General features: G+C 55.9%; 2 protein-coding genes across 7 annotated transcripts in view; one reads left to right on the top strand and one right to left on the bottom strand.

Annotated features, from left to right (window-relative positions):
• The window catches only part of CTU2 (cytosolic thiouridylase subunit 2), a 46,222-nt gene that overhangs the window by 802 nt on the left and 22,171 nt on the right, over nt 1-23,249 (top strand). For 5 of the 6 annotated variants that reach the window (XM_036119846.2, XM_036119842.2, XM_036119841.2 and 2 more), the window contains 2 exons: nt 3,917-4,157; nt 5,381-5,466. The gene's annotated coding sequence lies outside the window, so the exon portion shown is untranslated. Of the gene's footprint in view, nt 1-184; nt 1,602-3,916; nt 4,158-5,380; nt 5,467-23,249 lie in introns of those variants that run through there. The other variant, XM_036119845.2, reaches the window with a different exon arrangement.
• Nucleotides 16,506-23,152, bottom strand: SNAI3 (snail family transcriptional repressor 3). Its single transcript, XM_036119853.2, has 3 exons — nt 23,000-23,152; nt 19,526-20,146; nt 16,506-17,360 (listed from the first exon to the last, which is right to left on the bottom strand). Exons 1-3 carry the CDS (start codon nt 23,073-23,075, stop codon nt 17,179-17,181), a joined length of 879 nt encoding a protein of 292 aa, XP_035975746.1. The 5' UTR covers nt 23,076-23,152; the 3' UTR covers nt 16,506-17,178.

The following is a 23,249-nucleotide window of genomic DNA, read 5'->3' as shown; positions in this document are numbered from 1 at the left end:
TTCTCCTCAAACCTCACTACTTGGAGTCCCTGCGACCCAGGGGTCTGGCAGCACTCTGGGGTCCGCATCCCTGCCCCCACCTGTGCTGGGTTGGGGGGCACTAAGGGATGAATGGCTTCAGAGATAGGCTCTTTCAAACCTCAGCCCCCCCCCCCCCCCGCCCTTTAAAGATTTATTTACTTTTTCGGGGGAGGGGGAAGAGGCAGAGAGAATCCCCAGCAGACTCCCTCTGAGTGTGGAGGCCAGCTGGGGGGCTGATCCCACCACCCTGAGATCACGACCTGAGCAGAAATCAGGGGTTGGACACTTCACCCACTAAGCCACCCGGGCGCCCCACTCACTCCCCTTTTTTTTAAGCTCCAGATAAGCAGGGATCTTTTTTTCACTGTTAAGATGGATTGCCATATCTATATGCACATTGAGTTTTTTATTGTAAATATTCGTAGTGTAAAACTTACCATTTTAACTGTTTTCAAGTGTGTGGTTCTGCGGCCTGAAGTCCATTCCCGTTTGACAGCCATCACCACCGTGTAGCCACAGAACCTTTTCTTTATCTTAAACTGAAACTCAGAGCCATTAAACAGTAACTCCCAATTTCCTTCCCTTTATAAACATTTATTTTTTACCTTTAAAATGGCTGAGATTTCAGTCAAGTTGTGAGAATGCAGAATGAATCCTGCCACCCCAGCCACCACCCAGTTCTCTTCCCAGAAGTCTTTATCTTTCCATCGAAGTTTATGCATGATACATGCAAAGACCTTCTTTCCCACCCAGCTTTTCCCATTTGGGCGCTTCTTGGAGATCATCTGGTTCTATTGTCTACATGTGCCTTAGTCTTCCCAACTCGCCTCCTGTTGGTGCACAATTAGGCGGTTACCAATTTTTTTTATATGGTATAAGCTGCTTTTTATGTAGCGCATCTTGTGTAAATGTTAGTATTCCTTAGGAGAAATTTCAGGAATAGGAATCACCGGGCCAAGTAGAACGTGTCGGGTAATTTTGATAGCTGTTGGCAAGTTCCTAGGAGGAAGTTGAATCAGGTGTTGAAGGCTGGCCACCAAAGTGTGGAGGTATGTGCGCCTTCTCCAGCACACAGCTCTTCAGTCTGATGGTGAAAATAGTATCTCGCTGTTGTTTACACTTGCATTTCAGATGGTTATTATTTTAAATTGTTCTTGCAATCATGTTTGTTTCATGCAAAGCCGCTAAAACTTATTTTGAAAGGTTAATGATAGGTTGCTCTGGGCAACAGTCAGGGTGTATTCTCTGAAGACAGGTCACCTGTGAGTCTCAGTAATTTATGTTCTGCCGTGGTAGCGGTGCAAAGGACAGCACAGATCTTTACGAAGTTCTCCAAGTTCATATGGTGAACCCAGCCCCCACTGTGATGGTGTCAGGAGGGGGGCCGGTGGGAGGCCGTGAGGTCAGGAGCGGGGAGCCTCAGGATGAGATTAGAGCCCTTACAGCAGAGGCCCCAGAGCATGCGCCCTCGCCCCTTCTGCCGCCGTCTGCACCGGGAAGTGGGTCCTCCCCAGACACAGAATCCACCAGGACCTTGGTCTTGGACTTGCAGCCCCCGGGACTGTGAGAAATCAGTGGAGGTTTGTAAGTCCCTCAGTCTGGGGTATTTTTTGTTATAGCAGCCTGAACAGATTAGGATAATATTGTATATGCATGGTTTTATTTATTTATTATTTTTTTAAGATTTTATTTATTTGACAGAGAGAGACACAGCGAGAGAGGGAACACAAGCAGGGGGAGTGGGAGAGAGAGAAGCAGGCTTCCTGCCGAGCAGGGAGCCTGATGCGGGGCTCGATCCCAGGACCCTGGGGTCATGACCTGAGCTGAAGGCAGACGCTTAACAACTGAGCCACCCAGGTGCCCCTATTTATTTTATTTTAGAGAGACAGTGAGCACTAGTGGGAGGGGCGGAGGGAGAGGGAGAAAGAATCTCAAGGAGACTCCACACTGAGCATGGAGCCTGAAGTGGGGCTCGATCCCACGACCCTTAGATAACCACCTGAGCTGAAACCAGGAGTCAGGCGCTTAACCGACTGCACCACCCAGGCACCCCAAAGGCGGCCACTATTCAAATCTCTTATTTTCCTCCATATTTCTAAATAACCTGTTCATATTTTTTTTTTTAATTTCTTTTATTCTTTTTTTCAGTTTTGGATAGCATCTTTTGATTACCACTGCATAGAAAGATGGGGTTCTATTCTATCCCAACAACATCCCTTCCTCCCTGTCCTCCCCATGTAGTCAAATGGGTATTCCTTTGTTTTTGTTATTATGATTATTTAAACTGTACTCTGTTCAGTCAAGTAGGCATAAATGACCACGTGCTCGTGGGCAAAGGCTCCCTTATTTAATGGAGAACCTTGAAGGAACAAGTCCCCTATAAGAGGGCTGGGCCTAGATCCCACACCAACACCTTCAGCCCAGGACCTACCCACATGTATAAAATCAACTCCTCATAGGGCCTCTTGGGTAAATAAATATATTTATTTTCCTGCTCTCAGCTTTTGGTTACGTAGGTTGTGGCGTTAATGCCTCTTAGGTCACAGAGAGAATGATAAGCCAGAGGTCCCGTTATTCTGATTTTCTCTTTGTTCCATTCAAGTGTTTCAAAGGTGCGTGGAAAACAGGGAGTAAAGCTTGAAATTTCAAGGCTAAGTACCAAGAATGAAAAGCGGGGAGTACTCCTGTAAGCCTAAAGCATCTCCCATTATCCTCCTCAGATTTTTTTCTGTTTTAAAGCACTTTTTTTTAAATCGTGCTAAAATATACATAGCCTAGGGGCACCTGGGTGGTACAGTCAGTTAAGAGTCTGATTCTTGGTTTCGGCTTGGGTCATGATCTCAGGGTCGTGAGACTGAGCCCCGTGTTGGGGTCTGTGCTCAGTGCCCAGTCTGCCTGGGATTCTCTGTCCCTGTCCCTGCCCCTCCCTGTGTGTACTCCCCCCCACCCCCCGTCTAAATAAATAAATCTTCAAAAAAGTAAAATGTACATAGCCTAAAATTTACCATCTTAACCATTTTTTTATTAGCTCAGGGACGTTAAGCACACTCATTGTAATGCAAACACCACCACCCGTTCACAGAACTTTTCCATCTTCTGCAACTGGAGCTCTGTCCCCATTACACAAATTCCCCATCCTGTACCAAGCCCCTGCCCCCCACCCCCATCTTTCTGTATGGATCTGACTCCTAGGGACCTCGTATGAGTGGGATCTTACAGTGCTTGTCCTGTTGTGACTGGCTTTTCTCATTCAACATAATGTCCCCCAGGCCCATCCATTTGCTATAGTAGGTGTCATGACCTTTCCTAAGGCTGAGTGATAGTCCAGTGCATGGATGGGCCACATCGTGCTTTTCCACTGAGAGACACTCAGCTTGCTTCCACCTTTTGGCCGTTGTGAGTGATGCTGCTGTGAACACAGTGTACCAATATCTGTTCAGGTCCCTGCTCTTAGTTCTTTTGGGCAGATACTCAGAGATGGACTTGCTGGATCATATGGTAATTCTCTTGGTTTTTTGAGGAACTGCCGTGCTGTTTCCCATGGCAGCTGCATCATCCTGGATTCCCACCAGCTGTGTACAAAGATCCCAGTTTCTCCACACCCCTCTCAATTCTTCTTTTCTTTTTTGTAGAAAATATTTTTTATTTATTTTAGAGGGAGAGAAGCCAACTCCCCGCTGAGCGCTGAGCCTGACGCAGGGCTCGATCCCACAACCCTGAGATCACGACCTGAGCCAAAAAACCGAGAGTCGACGCTCAACCGACTACACCACCCAGGCGCCCCAACACTTATTTTCTTTTTCTTCTTTGTTTTTAATAACAGCCATCCTAACGGGTGTGAAGTTGCTTCTCATCGTGGTTTTGGTCTGCATTCCCAGACTTCGCTTTATTTCAGGTGGTCTCGCAGTGTTGAGAGGAAGTCTCGGGTGGTGTCCCTCCAGTGTTAATATGCACACAAGTCATCTCGGGAGCTCGTGGAAATCTGGATTCAGGAGATCTGGAGTGCGGCCTCTGCATTTCTAGCAAGCCCCAGGGGATGCCAGTGACAAAAGCTGCTGGTCTGAAGGCTACCTGTGAGTAGCAAAGACAGACGACAAGAAGTGCATCGGCTCCAGAATCAGGCGAACTGAACTGAGGTGCGTGTATAAGTTTCTTAGCTGTGGTGACCCCAGTGTCTTCATTTGTGGACCGATAGCAGTGCCCCCTACCGTAAACTGCGAAGTGCAGGGCTCGGACACAGAATAAATGACGGCCGTCCCCGGCAGCTGCTGCTTGGCCCATCTGTGCTGGGCGAGCTGCCTGAGGCAGAACTGAAGAAGTGGGGTCCTCATGAGCCGTCAGCAGGCACCCTATGTGCGGTGGGGCATGGGGGCCCAGGGTCCCCTCCCAGCTGCAGGCTCCAGGGTCTGACCTTCCTTGAGCACGGGTGCCTTGGCATTTCAGGAGAGCACGAAGGGCCTCACTGCTCATTCACTGACCATCCATCAGGGGTCTGCCCTGCGTCACAATTCTGTGCCGAGTGCTGGTGCGGGAGTGTGGTCAGCAGAAGCAAGCCACGGCCTGGCACAGGAAGTTGGGCCTGGGCCTAGTCACGCTGCTGCCCTTCCCTCCTGCTTGGGGACCAGAGAGGGACCAGAGCTTAGCGCTCCCGGGTCTCCTGCATGACAATTCTGAGTCTTCAGCTGCCTGGTCCGCCCATCTCTGGCCACTTTGCTCCAGCCTGTGCACTGGGGACTGAGTCCTTACATGAATTGTTTCATTTATGCTCATGATAGACTGTTGTCTTAAACACCAGTTGCTAGGCAGATCAGTGAGGTATGCTTGGTGTCCTTTAATTACCCTGAGAACCTGCCCCAGCTCACCAAGCATTCCCATCTAGAGAAATGGATCTGAGGCAGAGTGTCCAGAGCTGGGGGCTGGCTGGGATAGATCTGGTACAAGCGTTCCTGGCATCCCGGAGACCTTCAGGAGCCCGTGTTCAGGGGAGAAGGGGCTGGACCTTGTCCCATGATTGCTGCAGGGGACACCAGCCCCCCCTTCCTGATGTCTCTTTCTTCTCCCAGAACCACTGTTTCTTTGTAAAGTTTTCCTGTTCATTAAGGAATGTTTGATGCACAGAGCACAGGTCATGTGGTCATTTGAGGCATCCCCCAGCCTCCACCACTCACTCTGAGATCCTGACCAGTTCTCTGAAATCCTTGGGGCCACCGTCCCTCCCGGGTCTGCTCACCAGAATGCAAGTTGGTGGGTGGGCCCTGCTACTGTTGTGGTCCTGTCGCTGGTGGCACTGTGTGGCTTCTGAGCCTCGCTCTTCTCACACACAGTTACGTCTCTAAGGGTCACGCTCTCTCCTTTACAGGGAGGATTCCGTGTTGTGGATCCAGGGCCACCTTGGCTAGAGCCCAGCATTTTCAGACGCCAGGCACCTGCTGACATCACAGGAAGGTGAGAGGTAGCGGGGCTTGTGGCAGAGATGGAACAAGAAGCAATTAAAAACTGGCCTGGCACGAGGTCACCCCTAGCCTGCACCTTTTCCAACTTCCAAAACTGTCCTTCATTCTGTCCCTCTTCAGAAAGCAGCTGTGTGACTTTCTCATCATCACAAAATGAAGGGTCTAAAGCCTATGATTCTCTTCTAAGCTCTGTCGAAGTCACATATGCTCCTCTCTCTCCATTCGTGACGCCTTCCTGGGGCCCCTCCAGCAGGGCATGATGCCAGGTGAGGCAGGAGGGAGCACTGTCCTTGGGAGCTTCACAGCCTGCCTGTGGAGAGGAGACAACTCCTAGAGTGTTGCTGGAGGTGGTGTGAATGCTCAGGCCCCACAGACCAGAGAAAGGTCTGGCTTTCAGTCTGGGGGATGACGTGATTGTAACTGTATCTTGAGCAAAGGGCATGGGTCACGTGGATGAGTTGGAGCAGGGAGACCCCGAAAAGGTTGTCACGGTAGTCTGTAACCTCTGTTGTCTGCCGCAGCCTAGATGGTGACATCTGTCATCTACAACTGTGGTGGTCTGTGACATCTGTCATCTATAGACGTGATAGCGTGTCGTCTGTCGACGCTGACAGCCCGCGTCCGTCGTCTCTAGACCATGATGGTCTGTGTCACCCGTGTCGTCTGTAGACCATGACGGCCCGTGTCATCTGTCAACTGTGACAGCCCATGTGTGTCGTCTATAGACCATGACAATCTGTGTCATCTGTAGGCCAGGACGGCCCGTGTCGTCTGTCATCTGTTAACCGTGACAGCCCGTGTCTGTCGTCTCTAGACCGTGATGGCCTATGTCATCTAAAGGCCAGGACGGTCCGTGTCGTCTGTTGTCTGGACCATGACGTCTGTATCCTGTGTAGACATGGTCTGTGACATCGGTCATCTCTATAACACAGACTGTGGTGGTCTGTAATGAAGGTTCTGGACCAGCATTGGAGGGTCAGCAGAAGGAATCTGAGGCCTCGAGAAGTCTATGGGAAGAAAACATGACATGTTGAGGCCTTGGGGTCAGGACTGAGGAGACGAGATGGGTGAACAATCGTGGCAGACTCCACTCCTAAGAATTCTAGAAAGTGCCAGCAACCGACCTGTGTGACAGAAGGCAGCTGCGTGGTTGCCTGGGACGGGGCTGGGCTGGGGGAGACAGACGGGGGCAGGAGGCGGCTGCCTGGGTGTGTCTGTCACATGGATCAGACCACGGCCTTACATGTGCGTGCAGGTGTCCTGACTCATCGGCTCACACACTCACGTATGTGCACTTGGTTGTATGCCAGTCACCGCTCAGTACGGCTGCCTAGTGACGCCATGATTTCATGTGTGTGAGCCACCAGGTGGGTGGTTATGAACTGAGGGGTCTGGTAACTGTGTTAGATTGATTGACCTGAGTGGGTTCCCCCTGATGTCAGAAGACAACCAACATGCTCATCATGTCAGGATCACAGACACTGTCTTTGCTGACCAGCTCGTCTAAAAATATTTGCCCTTTGATTTCTGAACCACAATGAGCTCTTTGAATGAGGCATAAACCTGGAGCCCAGTGCGGTGAAGGGGGCGTGGCGTGCAGCTCCGTGCTGACAGAGCCGAGGTGACAGTGGGGGAGGGGAAGCATGTCACTAAGCGCTGGGCTCCCTCCGTCTGGAGTCGTCTGACTATCTGTGTCCTCGTCACCTGTCCTCGGATGCAGGACCGGCCATGTCACTGCAGGGCTCCGTGCAAGTTGAAAGTGTGGGTCCCCTGTCCAAAAAGTAGGAAGAATTTTGAGATGAGCCCGGCAGAGCATTCACCCGAGTGTGGGGCCCTCCACGTCGGGGTCCATGCCAGGGTCTGACCCACCAACAGGGGCTCAGGAGGAATGGCATCTGCGTGCACCATGGTCTGAGCCCACCCCTGTCTTGTCTGCACGGTCCCAGCTCTTCCCTTTGAGATTACTGGTGTTTTTCTCAAAACTGTGGGACTCCGCTCATAGGGCTCATGTCCACCATGACGCAGGCAGAGCGGTCAAGTTTGCATCTCCACTCTCCCTCTGGCCGCTGGGTGCTCCCGTTTCCTCCTGAGCCCTGTTCATCGGGGCTGCTAAGGGGGGGTGTGCCGGGCACGGAGCAGGTGCTCACTGTCTGCCCTCCTCCATCAGCAGAGAGAGGACACGACAGGACTTCATGTACAGGTTTTTATTTTCATTTTATTGGTTTTTTTATGATTTTATTTATTTGAGAGAGAGAGACAGATTGAGAGCATGAGAGGGGAGAAGGGCAGGGGGAGAAGCTGACTCCCCACTGAGCAGGGAGCCCGATGCGGGACTCAATCCCAGGACGCTGGGATCATGACCTGCGCCGAAGGCAGATGCTCAACCAACTGTGCCACCCAGGAGCCCATATGTACAGGTTTCTAATCCGTGTTTTATTTATTTATGCTTTGGGGTTAGTCTTGGGGATGCATGAGGTGCATCGTGAGGCATGTGTGGGGGCGCAGCCAGGGGAAGGTGCCGAAGACAAGGAGCAGGGAGATGTGGATTCCTAAGCCTGCTCCAGGGAAGGCTGGCAGTTACCTGTCCTCACGTGGGGGAGAGCAAGGCGCTTGCCTAACCTGAGGCCCACCTGTCCCTGCAGGGCTGCTCTCCAGCAAGAACGGGGCCTGAGAATTCTGGGGTCTGGGGGAGGCTGCCTGGTTCAAATCCGGTCCTGTGTGTTGTGGCTAGGAGCCCCTGAGCGGGTTAGGCCACCTCCTGTGCTGCCTACCCCTGAGCCGGGCTGGGACACCCCCAACCTCAGAGCTCAAAAGTCTGACTCCTGGGAAGGCTGCTTGCGGCACACTGGCGCCTGGGGGTCATGGCAGCGGTCTGCTGTTTAAATAAGATGACACGGTTTTTTGTTTTTTGTTTTTTGTGTTTTTTTAAAGATTTTATTTATTTATTTATTTGACAGAGAGACAGCGAGAGAGGGAACACAAGCAGGGGGAGTGGGAGTGGGAGAAGCAGGCTCTCCGCCGAGCAGGGAGCCCGATGTGGGGCTCGATCCCAGGACCCTGAGATCGTGACCTGAGCCGAAGGCAGATGCTCAACGACTGAGCCATCCAGGCATCCCAAGATTACACGGTTTTGAAAGGGAGCTCTCGGGCTGAGTTGCCCTCTGAAAATGTACATGTTGCCATCCTGACCCCCAGGACCTCAAGATGTGACTCTATTTGGAGAGAGGGTCTTTAAAGAGGTGATTAAGTTAAAGTGAGGTCAGTAGGGTGGACCCTGATCCCAGTGACGGGGACATGAGGAAATCAGGCACAGACGTGCACCGAGGGAGGACCACACGAGGACATGGGGAGAAGATGAGAAGATGCCAGTCTGCAGGCCACATAGAGAGGCCTCAGCAGGGACTAGCCTGCCCACACCTTCGTCTGGAACCGGCAACCCCCAGGATGGGGGGAGAGTGAGTGTCTGGGCTCTCAGCCCCAGCATCCCAGAGTTAAAACGCACTGTAGTCCCCAGGTACTCGGGAAGAGGGCGTTCTGCAGGCTGGTCCGTGTATGCTTCACTGAAGACGGTGGCCGGGGCCTCTCACCTAGCCCTGCGCACACCTGCAAGAGCAGGTGTCTGGCTAGTCTCGGGAGGTGCCTGCGAGCTGTACCTGCTGGCATCTTGCTGCTGGTCTTTCCCTGAAAGGTTTTTGGTTCCAGCAGGAACAGTTTAAGGTCTCATTGTAAACGAGAAGGACCAGAGCTGTGAGTCACACAGTGTGGAGGGCTGAGTATCAGGCACTTGCTGGGTGTCCAGTGCTGTGCCAGGCAGGTTACCTGCTACCTGTTTGGTCCCCAAGCCCAGCTCTGAGTGGCATTGTCACACCTGGCTCAGGAGAAATCCTTTCCAAATCTGCCTTTGGACTCGTTGAGTCCTGGCTGCTACTCTTTGACCTCCCCCTTCTCTGTTCTTCCTTGCCTTTCTGTCCTGTTTCTCAAAACCTGGTCAGCTCGGTGAGATTCCGAGCATCCGGCTGTCCTTACATGACTTTCCAGCCCCCCCTCCCTCTGCTTACGACCCCTTCTCTTTCACTGGGCAGGGGTGAGGAGAGCCCCGCTTCCAATGCTCAAGTCCCAGACCTGCCAGCTAGGACAGTTTTCCTCCAGGACCTGGGGCGGCTCCCCTTCCTGCACGTCCCCGGCCGCCCTCCAGCCATCTCCGCACACCCAGGCCTGCTGCTGAAAGAACAGCCTCTGCATCCTGATCTCTACTCTTTTTCTGATTTCCAAGAGAAAGGAAAGCTCAGAATGTCTTACTGAGCAGCAACATGGTTTAGTAGCTGAGATCACAGGCTCTGAAGCCAGAGTGCGTGGGTTTAAATCCCAGCCGCCACTGACAGGCTGCGCTCCCTCTCTGGTGGAGGAGAAAGGCCTGGAAGGGCCCGGCCGATGTCACGCCCATGGCAGTCCGCAGTGGCCCCAGAAGCGCTCAAGTACGTGCCACCACCTTTCAGAAGAAACAGTGGTCGGGTGGTTAAATCAGTGAGTGAGTGGCATAGCTTCTTCCGTGGCCTCCGGTTCTCCGAAATGAGCTCACAGGCACCATCACTCACTGCGTGCACACGGCCTTGGAAGCCTTGTTAGGTGGGGCCAGCCGGCTGGCGTCTCCCTGCCGGTGCCGCTCACGGTGGAGACTGTCTCCTCCACCGCCTTCATCGCCTGCTTGCTGACGCCCGCCTGCCGTGTCTGCACCACAGCCAGCCTGGGGGGGGGCACAGCAGGCTGCTCGCCTGCCCCCTGGGCCTGATCATGGTCCCCACGTTTGTGCCGAGGCTAGCAGCTTCCTTTCCAAGGATGAGAAAAGGCCACGACTGTGAGATTAGCCCCAGAAATGGACTGAAGAAAACAAAAATAAAGGCTGGTTTAGACTGAGCCTTGGCCTGTTCTCTGTCTGTTCCTTCATTCCCTTTCTTTTTTTAAGTAGGCTCCATGCCCAACGTGGGGCTCGAACTCACGACCCTGAGATTAAGAGTTGTGTGCCAGACTGAGCCAGCCGGGCACCCCTTCCTTCATTCCTTGGGTTTGTTGAACGCTTGTCCCGATCAGATTCCGGCCAGGCACGTGGGGCGGAGTTGCTCCTGTTCAGTGGGGTTTAGGGTAGAAGGTGGCTTCCCACAGGATGCCCCGGATCATGGTCTTGAATGTGAGGCTGCCGGGGTGCTGCACTGGGGACGGGGGAGGTGGGTGTGGGTAGAAGATGGGAGCAGGGCCCAGGAGGAGCCGTCACTGGGAGCGTCACTGAGAGCGCAGGGCCTGAGCTGAGGGGGTGGCGGGAGGACAGAAAGGAAGAGCCTGGTGCGTGTGAGTAAGTGCACACCAGGGAAGCAGGGGGCCCCCCTGGAGCAGCGACCGGGGCGTCTCTCACTGCATGTATGTGAGGAGTCACGTGGCCTCAGGGATTGTTTCCAGGGTCAGTGGGTAAAAGCAGAAAACACATAGTCTGAGTTACCCCAAATAACCCCTTAACATCCCCCGTGAGGCCGAGCGGACACCTCTCGCTGCGCCTGGTGCAAGCTTCTCTTGTAGCGCCCGGCCGGCCGGCGTCCGTGCACCCCCACGGGTTCCTGCTCCCACACCAGGACCACACGTGGGAGCGTGGTTCTCCAGCTGTGTCTCAGAGTGCTTTCCCGCTCCAGGCTCAGCACCCGAGAGCTGTGTCTATGCGGTTCCTCTACATTTACCTATGTTAGGAACTAAAATGATGTTTTATTTATTTTTTTTTTTAATTTTTTTATTGTTATGTTAATCCCCATACATTACATCATTAGTTTTAGATATAGTGTTCCATGATTCATTGTTTGTGCATAACACCCAGTGCTCCATGCAGAACGTGCCCTCCTCAATACCCATCACCAGGCTAACCCATCCTCCCAACCCCCTCCCCTCTAGAACCCTCAGTTTGTTTTTCAGAGTCCATTGTCTCTCATGGTTCTTCTCCCCCTCCGATTTCCCCCCCTTCATTCTTCCCCTCCTGCTACATTCTTCTTCTTCTTTTTTTCTTTCTTAACATATATTGCATTTAAAATGATGTTTTAAAGATTTGCTAACTACATTCATTTAGAATCATCAGTAAGAAACCTACCATGTGGTAACACATTTGTGTGAAAAAGAATGATTTTCCAAAACAGAGTTTTAGGAGAGTAGAATTGTTTTGCATTGTTTTGCATTGTTGCAAATCTGGGTGTCTGGTGTCCTGGATGGAGCGGCCCAGCTGCCCCGTCTGCCCGACCCCCACAGACGTGGGGACAGAAACACGCCCCAGCAGCCTCCGGATACCTGGGGCTCATCTTTGGTCGCATTGCCTCCAGGTGAGCTGCGACGTGGCATCTGACTGGTCAGTGAACGCCTCCCGGGCTCCATTCCATGGAAATAGTCCTGTCCTTGGGGTCTCTGGCCCAGGCGGGATGTTGGAGCATCTGCATCAGTCATTGGGAAAATACTGGTTCACTGATTTACCCGGAACGTCCACATGTTGACGTTTCATTTTATAATTAAAAAAATCATTTTCTCATCAGAAAAGTCTTTAAGCATGAAAGCTGCCAAAAGATAGAAGGCTTCCGAAATGGTCATTTTTCTCTTAAACGTGTAGGTGTTATCATGGGCAAGGACTCCTGTTCGTTCTCCGTGAAGTGACAGGCTCCCTTGGTTCTTTTCTGACAAGATGCCTGCAGGTGCCCAGGCCTGCGTCTCCATGGCGTGTGCCCTCCCCCGGTGGCTGGGGCTCTGTGCACACTTCCCATTTCTTCACTTGGAACATGACCGAGACCAGGACCCAGGGTTGAGGTTGAATACAATTCAGGATGTCCTTAGGCTGCATGTGATTTCCGTGAGTGTGTGGTGGGGATGTGCCAGGACCCTGGGGCAGCGAGCTGGCTGGCCCGTGCGGAGATGCCAGCACTAAAGCCCCTGCTGCTTCTGCACCATCGGCGTGTGCGCCCCACGGTGAGGGGTCTCCCACGTAGTCGCCGTGGGGGGAGGCCTGCAGACCACTTGTGTGGGTTCTGAGAGGGGGACAGGGACAGCCGCCACCACGGTCACTGGAGCCACGGGACAGCAGGCGCGCCTCAGCTCATGCTCAGCAGAGGAACCGGCAGTGGGATTGGGCTCGGGCTGTCCTCAACCCCAGCCTCCTTTTGGCCGATTCAGAACACTTGCCTTCCCAAGGTGAACATGCAGTTTTCAGAGTCCCCTGTGGCTCCAAGACCACCTTCCTTACACACTCTCATTTCTGAGGTCACAGTGTCCCTGTCTGGAGCCCAGGCCTGCTCCCAGGGGAGGGAAAGCGGGGCTGGCGTCTTAAGCTAGGTAAGCCATGTGATTACACGTCTTCCTGAAGGACCCCTGATGGCTGGGTCTTTACAGGAAAACAGAAGAGAGGCCCCGAGGGGCAGAGGTGCCGGGAGATGGGGGTGGGGGGAGGGGGGCGGTGGATGCCCTCAGGTCAGCCTGGGGGTCGGGGTTGCAGCATGGATGGACGATGGGGGGAGGCAGCCCTGAACTTTTGCACCTACCAGAGACGTATGTGCCCAGCCGCCGTGACAGAACCTCTGAACCTCTGCCCCTCAGCCCTCCCGCCCTTGGCACCGCTGGGTACTCGAGCCCCTGCCCGTGTCTGCTGGGCCCTGAGGATGCTCTTAGCAGCGCAGGCAGCTGGGAGGGGAGATCAGGAGCCAGAACTCGGTGGTCGGGAAGTACACGCAGTTTCTAAGAGGAGGTGAAGGTGGACGGTTTCTCTAAAGTTAGCAATTTGGTTTTATTTGAGGCATCCTAAGTGTCTTTTTTTTTTTTTTTTGCTATTATATGTATTTGGCACTCCCCTGAATTGTGAAATAGAGTTTAGCATGGTTCCTTTTTTACAGAAGCGGAAGCCAAGGCTTTATAGTGGGATTGGCTCTGCTGGGATCAGAACACCTCACTTGGGCACCGGGCCAGGACACCCTGATTGCCAGTGAGTCCCATGGACTCCCCCGCTCGGGGGCGCCCTGCTGTCCCAGGCTCCTTGGAGCCCCTGAGTCCTGGCAGTGCCCTCCCTGGAATGTTATGCCATCCGCAAGTGATAGAGGCCTGGAAACTTTTGTTCCATTGAACTTTGCCAGCGAGCTATACTTAGCCACCAAGTGGAGGCCAGGAGTGGGTTCTCTGAATATAGATAGTAACAAGCGGTCTATTTTCAAACTTCCAGAGAACCCTCCCCAGAATATTCTGGGCCAAAATGATATTTATGGAACCCTCTGGGCTTTTGGAAGGGAAGGCATAACCTTAGTGTGTCTGCAGCTTCAGGAGAGAGGTTTCCTTGACGGGGGGCGGGGCAGGGGACCAGGCCACTGAGAAACTGGGTGTCCCTCTCGCACCTGTTTCCAGGACCTGAGCCCGCGGAGGCCAGGCGCTGGCATCTGAGTCCGAGAACAGTGGTTTTCCTGGCCGGGTATCTGGTGCTGACCCTGTCCATGGCCCTCATGCTGCTATCCAGGGGCACCTCTCATGCTGAAAGACGGGGTCCCCAACCTTGGAGGGCTCGTTACATGGTTTTCCTCTTGTCCAGAATCCTCACTGATCTCTTAGGCTTCTGCTTTTCTCCAGACATAACCGGGCTACAACCATAGCACCACTCCCAGCTCCTCAGCCCCAGGGCCTCTGGTCGCTCCTCCACTTGCTCCCAAAGGCCTTCTTTAGGGTGAAGAGGGGAAATGTGATCAGTAAAATTTGGGTAGGAAAAAGAAAGCCTATGGGTGGAGGGGCCCAAACAGCAGCCCCCGGAGAAAAGCACCAGCCACGCCCACTTCACCAGGACAGACATGAACGAGGCCTAGACCCCCTTCCTGATTCCCACTCTGTAGGTGTTGGGAGGGGCCTCCAGAAAGCCAGCTTTTAAATGGTGTCCCAGGTGAACTCTGACGACCAGGCAAAGTGACAAGGAACAGCGGGGGTGGGGGTGGTGGGGAGGGGGGAGCTGCGAGCCCTGCGCAGGCGGGGTGGCATGGCCTCCCTGTGGTCTGACCACAGCCAACTCGCTCCTGGTGGACCGTCTCCCCCATTCATCCTCCGTTGGTTCCCCGGCAGGTGCTTGGGCCTTTCTTCACACCCTTGGCCAAGCCAGCCTCCACTGCCCTGCCCTCTGCCAGTCCAGATATAAATATAAGAGCATTTTCCATGGGCCGGCACAGAAGGGCAAGCATTCGACTTTATTTTAGGGCCGCGAAATTCTCTCCCTTCATACCCAACAGGTGCATCGCCTCATTTAGACATCGGGGCCCAGAAATAGAACACAATCTACAATATAGCTTCCTTCAGGCATCTGGATGCTATTTAAAAAAAAAAAACAAAAAGGCCTCCTGTGAGATGGTGGGACATAGGCCCGATCGCTGGCTTGACCCGCTCAATGGAGGAGCCCAGTGCTCCGGGAGACTGCTGGGAGGAAAGGCTGCCCTGTGAGCGCAGGGCCCTGCTCAGATGATGGACAGGTGGGAAGTGGGAAGTGTTTCCAGTAAATCTGTCAGTTAAATCGACTGCACCCCCCCTGCCCCCCGATCCTTTGTGGACTGAGAGGACAGAGGAGTCAAGCACAGGGACCACCCCCCCATCAGGCGTCTTGGCAAACTCTGTGTTCACATTAGCTGTTGGAAATCCTGACCCCCAGGACCTCAGAATGTGTCCCTATTTGGAACCAGGGTCTTTGGAGTTGATCAAGTTAAGATGAGGTCATCAAGGTAGGTCCTAACCCAGTATGCCTGGTGTCCTCACAAAAAGGGGGAATTTGGACACAGAGACAGACCCAGAGGCAGGAAGAAGCTGAGCGAGGTGGAGGCAGAGATGTGAGATGGGTCTACCGGCCGAGGACATCGAAGATGCCAGCGAGCCAGTAGGAGCCGAGAGAGGGGCCCCAGAAGGAACCAGCCGTGCCGGCACCTCGGTCTGGGACTCCTGGCCTCCAGACTGTGGGAGAGTAGATTTCTGTGGTTCAAGCCGCCCAGTGTGTGGGACTTGGTCACGGCAGCCCCAGCAAACTGATAATATTAGCTAAGCCTCGAGGGATGGCTGATCCCTGCGGAGGGAAGGCAGCGGTGCAGGCCTGGGAATGTGAGCGAGGCTTTCCCAGAGGGTGTCATCATTCCACCTGCTGATACAGTCTGGTGCATGCTGGAGCCGCGGTGTCCTGGGTGGCCAGTTTCATCAAGGTCACCCTTGGTCCAGAGAAGCCCAAGATCATGGTCACATTTCCTCTGGGGTGTCCCCAAGGCTCCTCCAATGGCCGTCATCAAACCAGCCCTGGAGGAGCTTCCGGAGGAATCTACAGGGGCCTTGTGGCCCGGCGTGGGCTGGTAAATGCTCCTTAGCAGGTCCATGTGGCCTGGGGCTGAGACAGGGGCCTCTGCTGCTTGCCCTATGGCCCCATTCAGGGCCAAGACCAAGGTCCCTGACTTTGTCCCTCAGCCTGGGCCAGAAGTGGTGTTGCTGACAGCAGGCCAGCTCTCCTGAAGAGAGGAGCAGGTGTCCCCTCCGGGTGTCGAGAACTCAATCAGTCCCCGTTAGATGCAGGCCAGCCGGAGACGCTGAGATGTGCTGGCAAGAGGGAGGACCAGCCCAGCAGGTGACCGCCTGGAGGTCTCGGGTGGGAAGAGGCTGCCACATGGGGGCCCGAGGCTGGGGAGGGGTCTCCTGTTGTTACCTGAGTCAGTTTGGGAGGCGTGTCTTGGGCAGTGCCAGCGTCTGCTGCTCACTCAGCTGGTGGATACCTGTGGCCTCAGGAGAGGCAGGCAGAGGGAGGTGACGGTGCCATGGACACAGCTCCTGGGTGACGTGGTGGGCTCAGGAGAGACGTGTGCAGACCCAGGACTAGACTGTCTTCTGGGCACCCTGCCAACGCAGCCCATGGCTGCCTCTTCCTCGGGCCTCTGCTCTCACGCCCTCACCCCAGCATGTCCTCGCCCCGTGGCTACTCTCCCTCCCTATTTAATGCTGGTCTCTTTCTTCCGAAAGATGGTGCCTCTGCTCACCTGCTTGTGCTCTCGCCACCTGCCTCCCGCCAGCCCTGCTCTCTGTCCCTGCACTTCATGGCTCCATGCCCTCACCATCGCCTCCCCTACTCCGTGGCCAGAGGCCCAAATTACCCAGGCATCTGTGGCCTCTGGAGGATAGCTCCGTGCTCAGCCTCCGCCATAGACTCGGAGCCTCAGAGGACACGGCAGCCAGGGCTCTAGGCTCCTCACTGCCGTGCGGTTGTGGTGGGGTCCCAGCTCTGTCCCCGGGGCCGCCCGGTGAGGTGGGCAGGGGGGCGTGCGTGCGCGCACCCGTGACGTGACTTGGCCTAGAGTCCAGACCAGCAGCAGGTGGAGGTGAGCCATGAGGCCGCTCTGCCCGCAAAGGCCAGCTGAATGGCAGGAGCTGTCCGTGCTGGTAGCCGACCCTGGGAGAACAGAACCAGAAACCAGAGCAAGTCAGACACAGGACTGTGGTTCACGGTTCGGTGACCTTCTTCGGTCACTTACCCGAACAGCCCACCGGGCTTCTCTGGCTCTGGACGGAGGCGGGCGGCTACAGACGGAGAGGAGAAACACCCAGCGGGCGAGCATGGGGCCGGGCAGCATAGGCTGCCTGGAGCGGGTCAGCCACCAGCTCCTGGGGTGACGTCCTGTCCCTCCTCCCTGCACCGAGCCCGTGCTCCTCAGGGGCCGGGGCAGCAGCCGGACTCCTCGTGGCGTGCCAGGAGCGACATGCGGGAGAAGGTCTTGGCACAGCTCTTGCACTGGTACTTCTTGGTGTCGGAGTGTGTTTGCAGGTGGGCCCGGAGATTGGAGCGGTCGGCGAAGGCCCTGCTGCAATGAGAGCAGGTGTAGGGCTTCTCACCTGGGGGAGGAAGAGGAGTGCCGGATCAGTGTCCCTCTGCGTGGTCACAGGAGCTGGCCCCAGGTTCATGGGTCCATTTATAAATGAAAAGCCCCGGGGTGCCTGGGTGGCTCAGCTGGTGAGCATCTGACTGTGGATTTTGGCTCAGGTCACGGTCTCAGGGTCGTGAGAAGGAGCCCCGCATCAGGCTTCGTGCTCAGCGGAAGTCTGCTTGAGCTTCTCCCTCTCCCTCTGCTCCTCCCCTGCCCCAAATAAATGAAATCTTTAAATAGAAAATAAATGAATAATCCCCTCCACCTCCCCCAAATGCTCATGGCAATTCTAATGCGTTATCTTCCTTCAGCACCCTTCTCAGGAGATGCATGGTGGGGGCTTTGGCACCTGATCCAGGAGGAAGCCCTAGGACCAACAGGCCCACAAACACTGTCGAGGTCCAAGCCGCTTGGGAATAGGATGGAATGTAACATCCGGGCAGGACTGCAGCACCTAAAACCCTTTCTAAGAGGAAAGATCTAGCATGGGTCTTTGCTGGATCTACCACGGTTGCTAGATCTTTCTCTGTTTCTGCCAGAGCCCTCCTGGGGCCCTTTGCCCACATCTGCCCCTGAGAAGCACTGGGGGCCTTCTGGCCGCTGTTCCCACCCATGGAAGGACAGGGGTGGCAAGCAGCATGGCTCCCACAGAGTCGGCCATGAAGGCGGGCTGGGAGGAACGAGGCCCAGCCCTTGCAATGAAGCAGGCATTTAGGAATGGCTTAAGAACCTTGTGTCCCCTGGAGCACCTCCAATCAGGGCGACCGGGGATTTAGACAAAGTCCTTCTGTTGGGAGCTGGGCCCCCAGGACGACCCTAACAAGTATAAGAGGACCATTGGGGGCCATCTGTTCTCCTCTGCCCATGTGGAGTGACTCCTGGTCCTCCACCCTACAGAATCCTGAGAGGTACCAGCCTGCAGCCCCCACGGCCCCAGGGCATCTCATCCCTGCCGCCCAAAGCTCCCAAAGCCCAAAGCTCCCACGTGTCCTCCCAGCCAGGTGAGCCTCCTGCGGGGCCTCCTGCCCTCAGCGCTCCCAGACTGAGAGTGCTGAGCCCCCGAGGGTGTGTGTGGGGCGCTCAGGGACATCTTTGTGGGGGGAGCTAAGGAAAACCGAATGGAATTTCAGCCCAGAGAACAGCTTCTGCAAAACCCTTCTTTCGAGCGTTTGGCTGGGACTCCGAAGAGTCCTAATTACAGAGCCGTGACTTAGGGCCAGGGAGGCTCCGGGGACAGCAGGCGTGTGTGGCAGCCATGGGCCTCGGCCCTGCGAGTCTTATTCCTGGCCTTCTGTCTGTGTCTGCCTCTCCCTGTCCTGGTGGGCCTGGGGTGAGGTGTGGTCCTACCCCCTGCCCTCAGGCCCAGCTCAGCGGTGGTTTACAGACCAAGTGCGGAGGCTCCTGGGCCCCTCTCCTTCCTTGGCTCGTCTGTGTCTGTCCGTCTGTCTGTCCACAGCTGCCCTTCTCTCCCTTCCTGTGTTCAGGCATCCTCTTCCCGGGGATGGGTTTGCCCCTGGGCCCCGGTCAAGTTGCAGCCACCATCTGTGCCCTTTAGACAGTCTGTGTGGCCCCCGTGCTTGCCACCCGCCTTGCCCCATGCCCTGCTCCTGCGGCTCCAGATTCCGGAAGGCCGTGGCAGGTGCGTCCTGTGCTTTGCCGGGTGTTGTGGGTTGAGTTGTGTGTCTCTTAACAGAGGTGTCTGCGTCGTAACCCCCGGTGCCTGTGGATGTGACCTGACCTGGAGCACAGGCCCCTGCAGATGTGACTGGGTTAGGGTGGGGTCGCCCTGGGGTATGTGGGCCCTGGTCCCATATGACTGGTGTCCTTACAACAGATGGAAATGAGGCCCCGTGAGGACAGGGCAGGGGCGAGGGGCGCGGCCACCGCTGAGGGACACCCAGGCCCCCTGGAGCTGGAGGAGGCAGGAAGGACCCTCCCCTGGAGCCTCGGCAGGGAGCGTGGCCCCACCCACACCCTGTTCCAGACTCCGGCCTCCAGGACGGGGAGAGAGGGCGTTTTTGATGTCTGAGCCTCTGGTCTGTGGGGCTTTGGAAAGCAAGACGCAGACCCCTCCCTCCCTTTCCAAGGGCCAGGCCTGGCCCTCGCCCCGCCGGGCCCCTCCGGCGGACCCACCTGTGTGGGTGCGGATGTGGCCGCGGAGCAGCCAGGGCCTGGAGAAGGCCTTGCCGCAGATGGGGCAGGGGCAGGGCAGCGTGTGCGTGCGGATGTGCATCTTGAGGGCGCCCAGGCTGCCGTACTCCTTGTCGCAGTGTTTGCAGGGGAAGCAGCGTGGCGTCCGTAGCCGGCAGTGCAGCTCGCGGTGCCTGGCCAGCCCGGCCAGCGTGTGGTAGGGCTTGCGGCAGTGCGGGCACTGGAAGCCGCCGGGGCCGCGAGGGGCCCGCACCGCGCCCCCTGGCAGTCTGTCTGCGGCCTGGTCCCCGGCGGGGCCCGGGATCGGGGGCCACCGTGTGGGCAGCAGCAGCCGCGGGGGCAGGTTGAGCTGGTTCAGGCTGTCTTTGAGGGGCACACTGGGGGCCCGGCCGGCCCAAGGGTGCACGGGGCTGATCTGCAGGGGGTCTGGCCCGGAGGCCCCCCACGCTTCCTCGTGGCAGGGAAGGGGCAGCGAGATGCGGGCCATGACAGAGGTGCAGTCCCAGGGCCAGGGAGGGTCACCAGGTGTGGACGAGGCTGCTTTATCTGGGAGGAGGAGGGGCACCACCAGCCCCCTGCAGGCAGAACAGGCGCCATTGATCTCTAGAAGGGAGGGCGGAGAGAGAAGGTACAGGTGAACATGAGCCCCCACACTCTGTCCTCACGCTTGCCCTGCTTGGTCTGACCTTAGGCCTCTTCTAGGTCGTCGGCAGTCCGCGCAAAGGGAAAGGGCTGACGAGGTGGGGTGTCAGCTCGGGAAGTGACCGCAGGGTCTACGGGAGAGATCTCAGGCTCCCCCACTGCCCAGGCAGGGCAGGCCTCCCTGACCCCCGTCCCACCTCGGGGCCAGCTCAGAGCTGTGGCGCCAGGCTCCTACACAGAGCTAATTCAGAACAGACACTCGGCAGTCCGCCACGATGTGTAAGAGAACTAATTAGCCTTCAGTCACCCCGATCACCCCTCACCCGTGACGGAGGTGCACACAGCCTCCCGCCAACGCTCCCGGGTTGACGGCTGTCCTCGGTGGTACCACAACGGCCTCCAGGGGCAGCTGGTCCCCGGGCCGCTGCTCCCACATTTGTGGGCCAGCATGCCCATGCTTGACCAGATGAGAGCGGCAGGATCCCCCAGAGTAAACAGGCGAGCATTTCCCCCAAGCCCAAATCTCCACAGTCCCCGACCCATTTCGTACTCCAGATGTGTTGAAATAAATCTCTGGCCCCATTTCTACCTTAATGCCAAGGCTTTGGGTAGAGAAAGACAACCCACAGATTGGGAGAAAATATTTGCAAATCATGTATCTGATAAGTAACTAGCATGTAGAATATACAAAGAACTCTAGCAACTCAACAATGAAAAGAGAATACAATTTTAAAATGGGTAAAGGATCTGAAGAAACCTTTCTCCAAACAAGATATACAAATGGCAGGGTGCCTGGCTGGCTCAGTTTGTAGATCACGTGACTCTTAATCTCAGGGTTGTGAGTTCAAGCCCCACCTTGGGCGTACAGATTACTTAAAAAAAAAAAAAAAAAAGCAAGAGAGATACAAATGGCTAACAAGCACAGGAAAAGATGCTTGCCACCATTATCCATCAAGGAAATGCAAATTAAAGCCACAACAAAATACCATGTCACGCCCACTAGGATGGCTAGAATTAAAAATAGCCAGTTACAAGTGTCGGTGAGGATGTAGAGAAATGAGGACCTTTAAGGAAGGTTCCCACCCACCACTCTGTCCTGACCTCACCCCTAAATCCCCTAATTATAAAATAGCACACCAAATTTCTGTCCTCCCAGGAAGAGGGAGTAGCAGTGGCCAGCTAAGAGACAAAGGCCAAGGAAGTTCTGGAAAGACAGCCCTGGGATGCCGGAAAGCCTAGGACCCCACATAAGCTCCAAGAGGAGCCTTTCTACTGGGGAAAAAAAGTCACCTTTCTTAAGTCTCTGGGATGCAGCCACCACCCTGGCCCCAGGCATCGCCAGAGCGAAACCCTGTGGGGGGGGGGGCAGTCCCAGGGAGAGGGCAGGGGAGCGAGGTAGCTGTGCTGTGGTGTTGACCCGAGCTTCTGCTGGTCCTTTAAATGCCTCCCCACACCCTCTGGGGCTGCTCCATTTTGTTACTGGTCCTGGGACTCAGATTCCTGGGAGAAGAGACTTTTAAGTCCCCTCTGGTTTCAGAGTTCCCTGGGGGGCGGCCTGAAAAGGGACTTATTTAAAATGAGTGAGGGGCCCCAGGCAACATCCTGGCAGGAAGAGGCTCACAGTGGTCACCTAGGTCTTCGCATGCAAGGGGAGTGACATCGAGGAGGGGTGGGGGACAGGAGGCAGCTGAGTCTGACGCTCGTCACTGGCTGCCCTGGTCTGCATGGTCTGCATGTAAAGCGGGGTGCACATTAAGGCTGGGCTTAAACAACAGGTTTGAAACGTTAACAATTATGGCAAAGGTCAATTCCATTTTCCATCATATATATACACATATATCTAAAACAAGTTTCCTTTACCTGAGCCCTGCACTCTGATGGTTTCTGTTCTGTTTCATTTTATGAAACTGCTGGTGGTGACTCATTAAATTGATTTCAAAATGCAAAGTTCAGGAGCCCAGTCCTAGAAGGCACCCCCTGGCGGCAGTGGGCCCCAGGATGGATCAGTGAGGCGTCCACTCGCGGGCCTCCGCAGTGTCCCTCCTCCCCTCTCTATCTGAGTCACCAAGCAGTTTCCTGGGGTTGGGGGGTATTCAGCCCCAAGAAGCTGCTGAGCTGTGGGGAATGGCCCTGATCATTCTAGAGAGGCCTATGTCCTGGGACCTTCTCGTGTCCCTATGCCTAGCAGGGAATGGGGATACATGGACAGTCCTGGGTCCTGGACATGTGTCCCCCCACTGAGCCACCCTGGGGGCTGGGGGAAGGACTGCAGCCCCTCAGCTCCCCCAGCCTCCTCTGAGGAACCGTCACTGGGGTGAGGGGAGGCCCGAGGGAAGGTGACCCACGGGAGGGGTGAGGAAGCAATGGAGGGGACTGGAGGAGCGCTACAAGAGCTGGGCCTTGGCACACAGAGCCCATGGATAGCTCTTCTGGTCCTCTCTGGATGTTCTGGGGGAGCACTTGGACAGCAGCCCCAAGTCCTCCCATCTCTCTCCCCACCAATCCCTGGGTCCCCACCCACCTACCCACCCAAACCTCCTGCACCAGGAAGATGGCTCCAGGGCTCCCTTAGCTGGGATGGGTTTACCAGGCCACAGGGGGAGAGCCCCAAAGTGACTGGGGGTCTAGAAACTTCTCTGAGTGGGGAGGGAATCCGCGCCTGCTCAGCCCAACGCGGGGCCGAGGCCCCCGAAGCGGACGAGGCGCCCGGAGGCCACCCACCCACTCACCCGGGGTCTCGCTCCCGCTCTGCTGGCAAGGTAACTCCTTTCCTCCCGCCTGGGACGGGAGTCCGAGGAGCCCGGCAGCCCCTACCTCTCTGCGTCTCCAGCTGCCTGTAGTTGGGAACCCTGTGGCTGGAGTGCGTTTTCACCAGGAAGGAGCGCGGCATGGTCCCCCTGCTAACGCGGGTCCCCCAGCGCGTCCGCCCAACGCCCGCGGGCTGCGCTGCAGGCAGGTGGCGGGAGGGCTGGCTCATTAGCATAGCGTGCCCTCTGGGCCAACCAGCGCAAGGCGCGGCCGGGGCGGGGTCGCGGGGCGGGGCTTCGGGGCCACGCCCAGGACA

The sequence above is a fragment of the Halichoerus grypus genome, chromosome 15 (assembly GCF_964656455.1).
Source record: "Halichoerus grypus chromosome 15, mHalGry1.hap1.1, whole genome shotgun sequence".
In the NCBI taxonomy this organism is placed as follows: domain Eukaryota; kingdom Metazoa; phylum Chordata; class Mammalia; order Carnivora; family Phocidae; genus Halichoerus; species Halichoerus grypus.
Note: the sequence above shows the minus strand (reverse complement) of the source record. Positions and strands in the feature narration are given on the sequence as shown.

Coding starts and splice junctions, on each gene's coding strand:
- SNAI3 (XM_036119853.2), bottom strand. CDS start 23,075: ATGCCGCGCTCCTTCCTGGTGAAAACGCACTCCAGCCACAGGGTTCCC. Junction 20,147..22,999: donor GCAGCTGGAGACGCAGAGAG/GTAGGGGCTGCC, acceptor CCTCCCTTCTAG/AGATCAATGGCGCCTGTTCT. Junction 17,361..19,525: donor CCACATCCGCACCCACACAG/GTGGGTCCGCCG, acceptor TTCCTCCCCCAG/GTGAGAAGCCCTACACCTGC.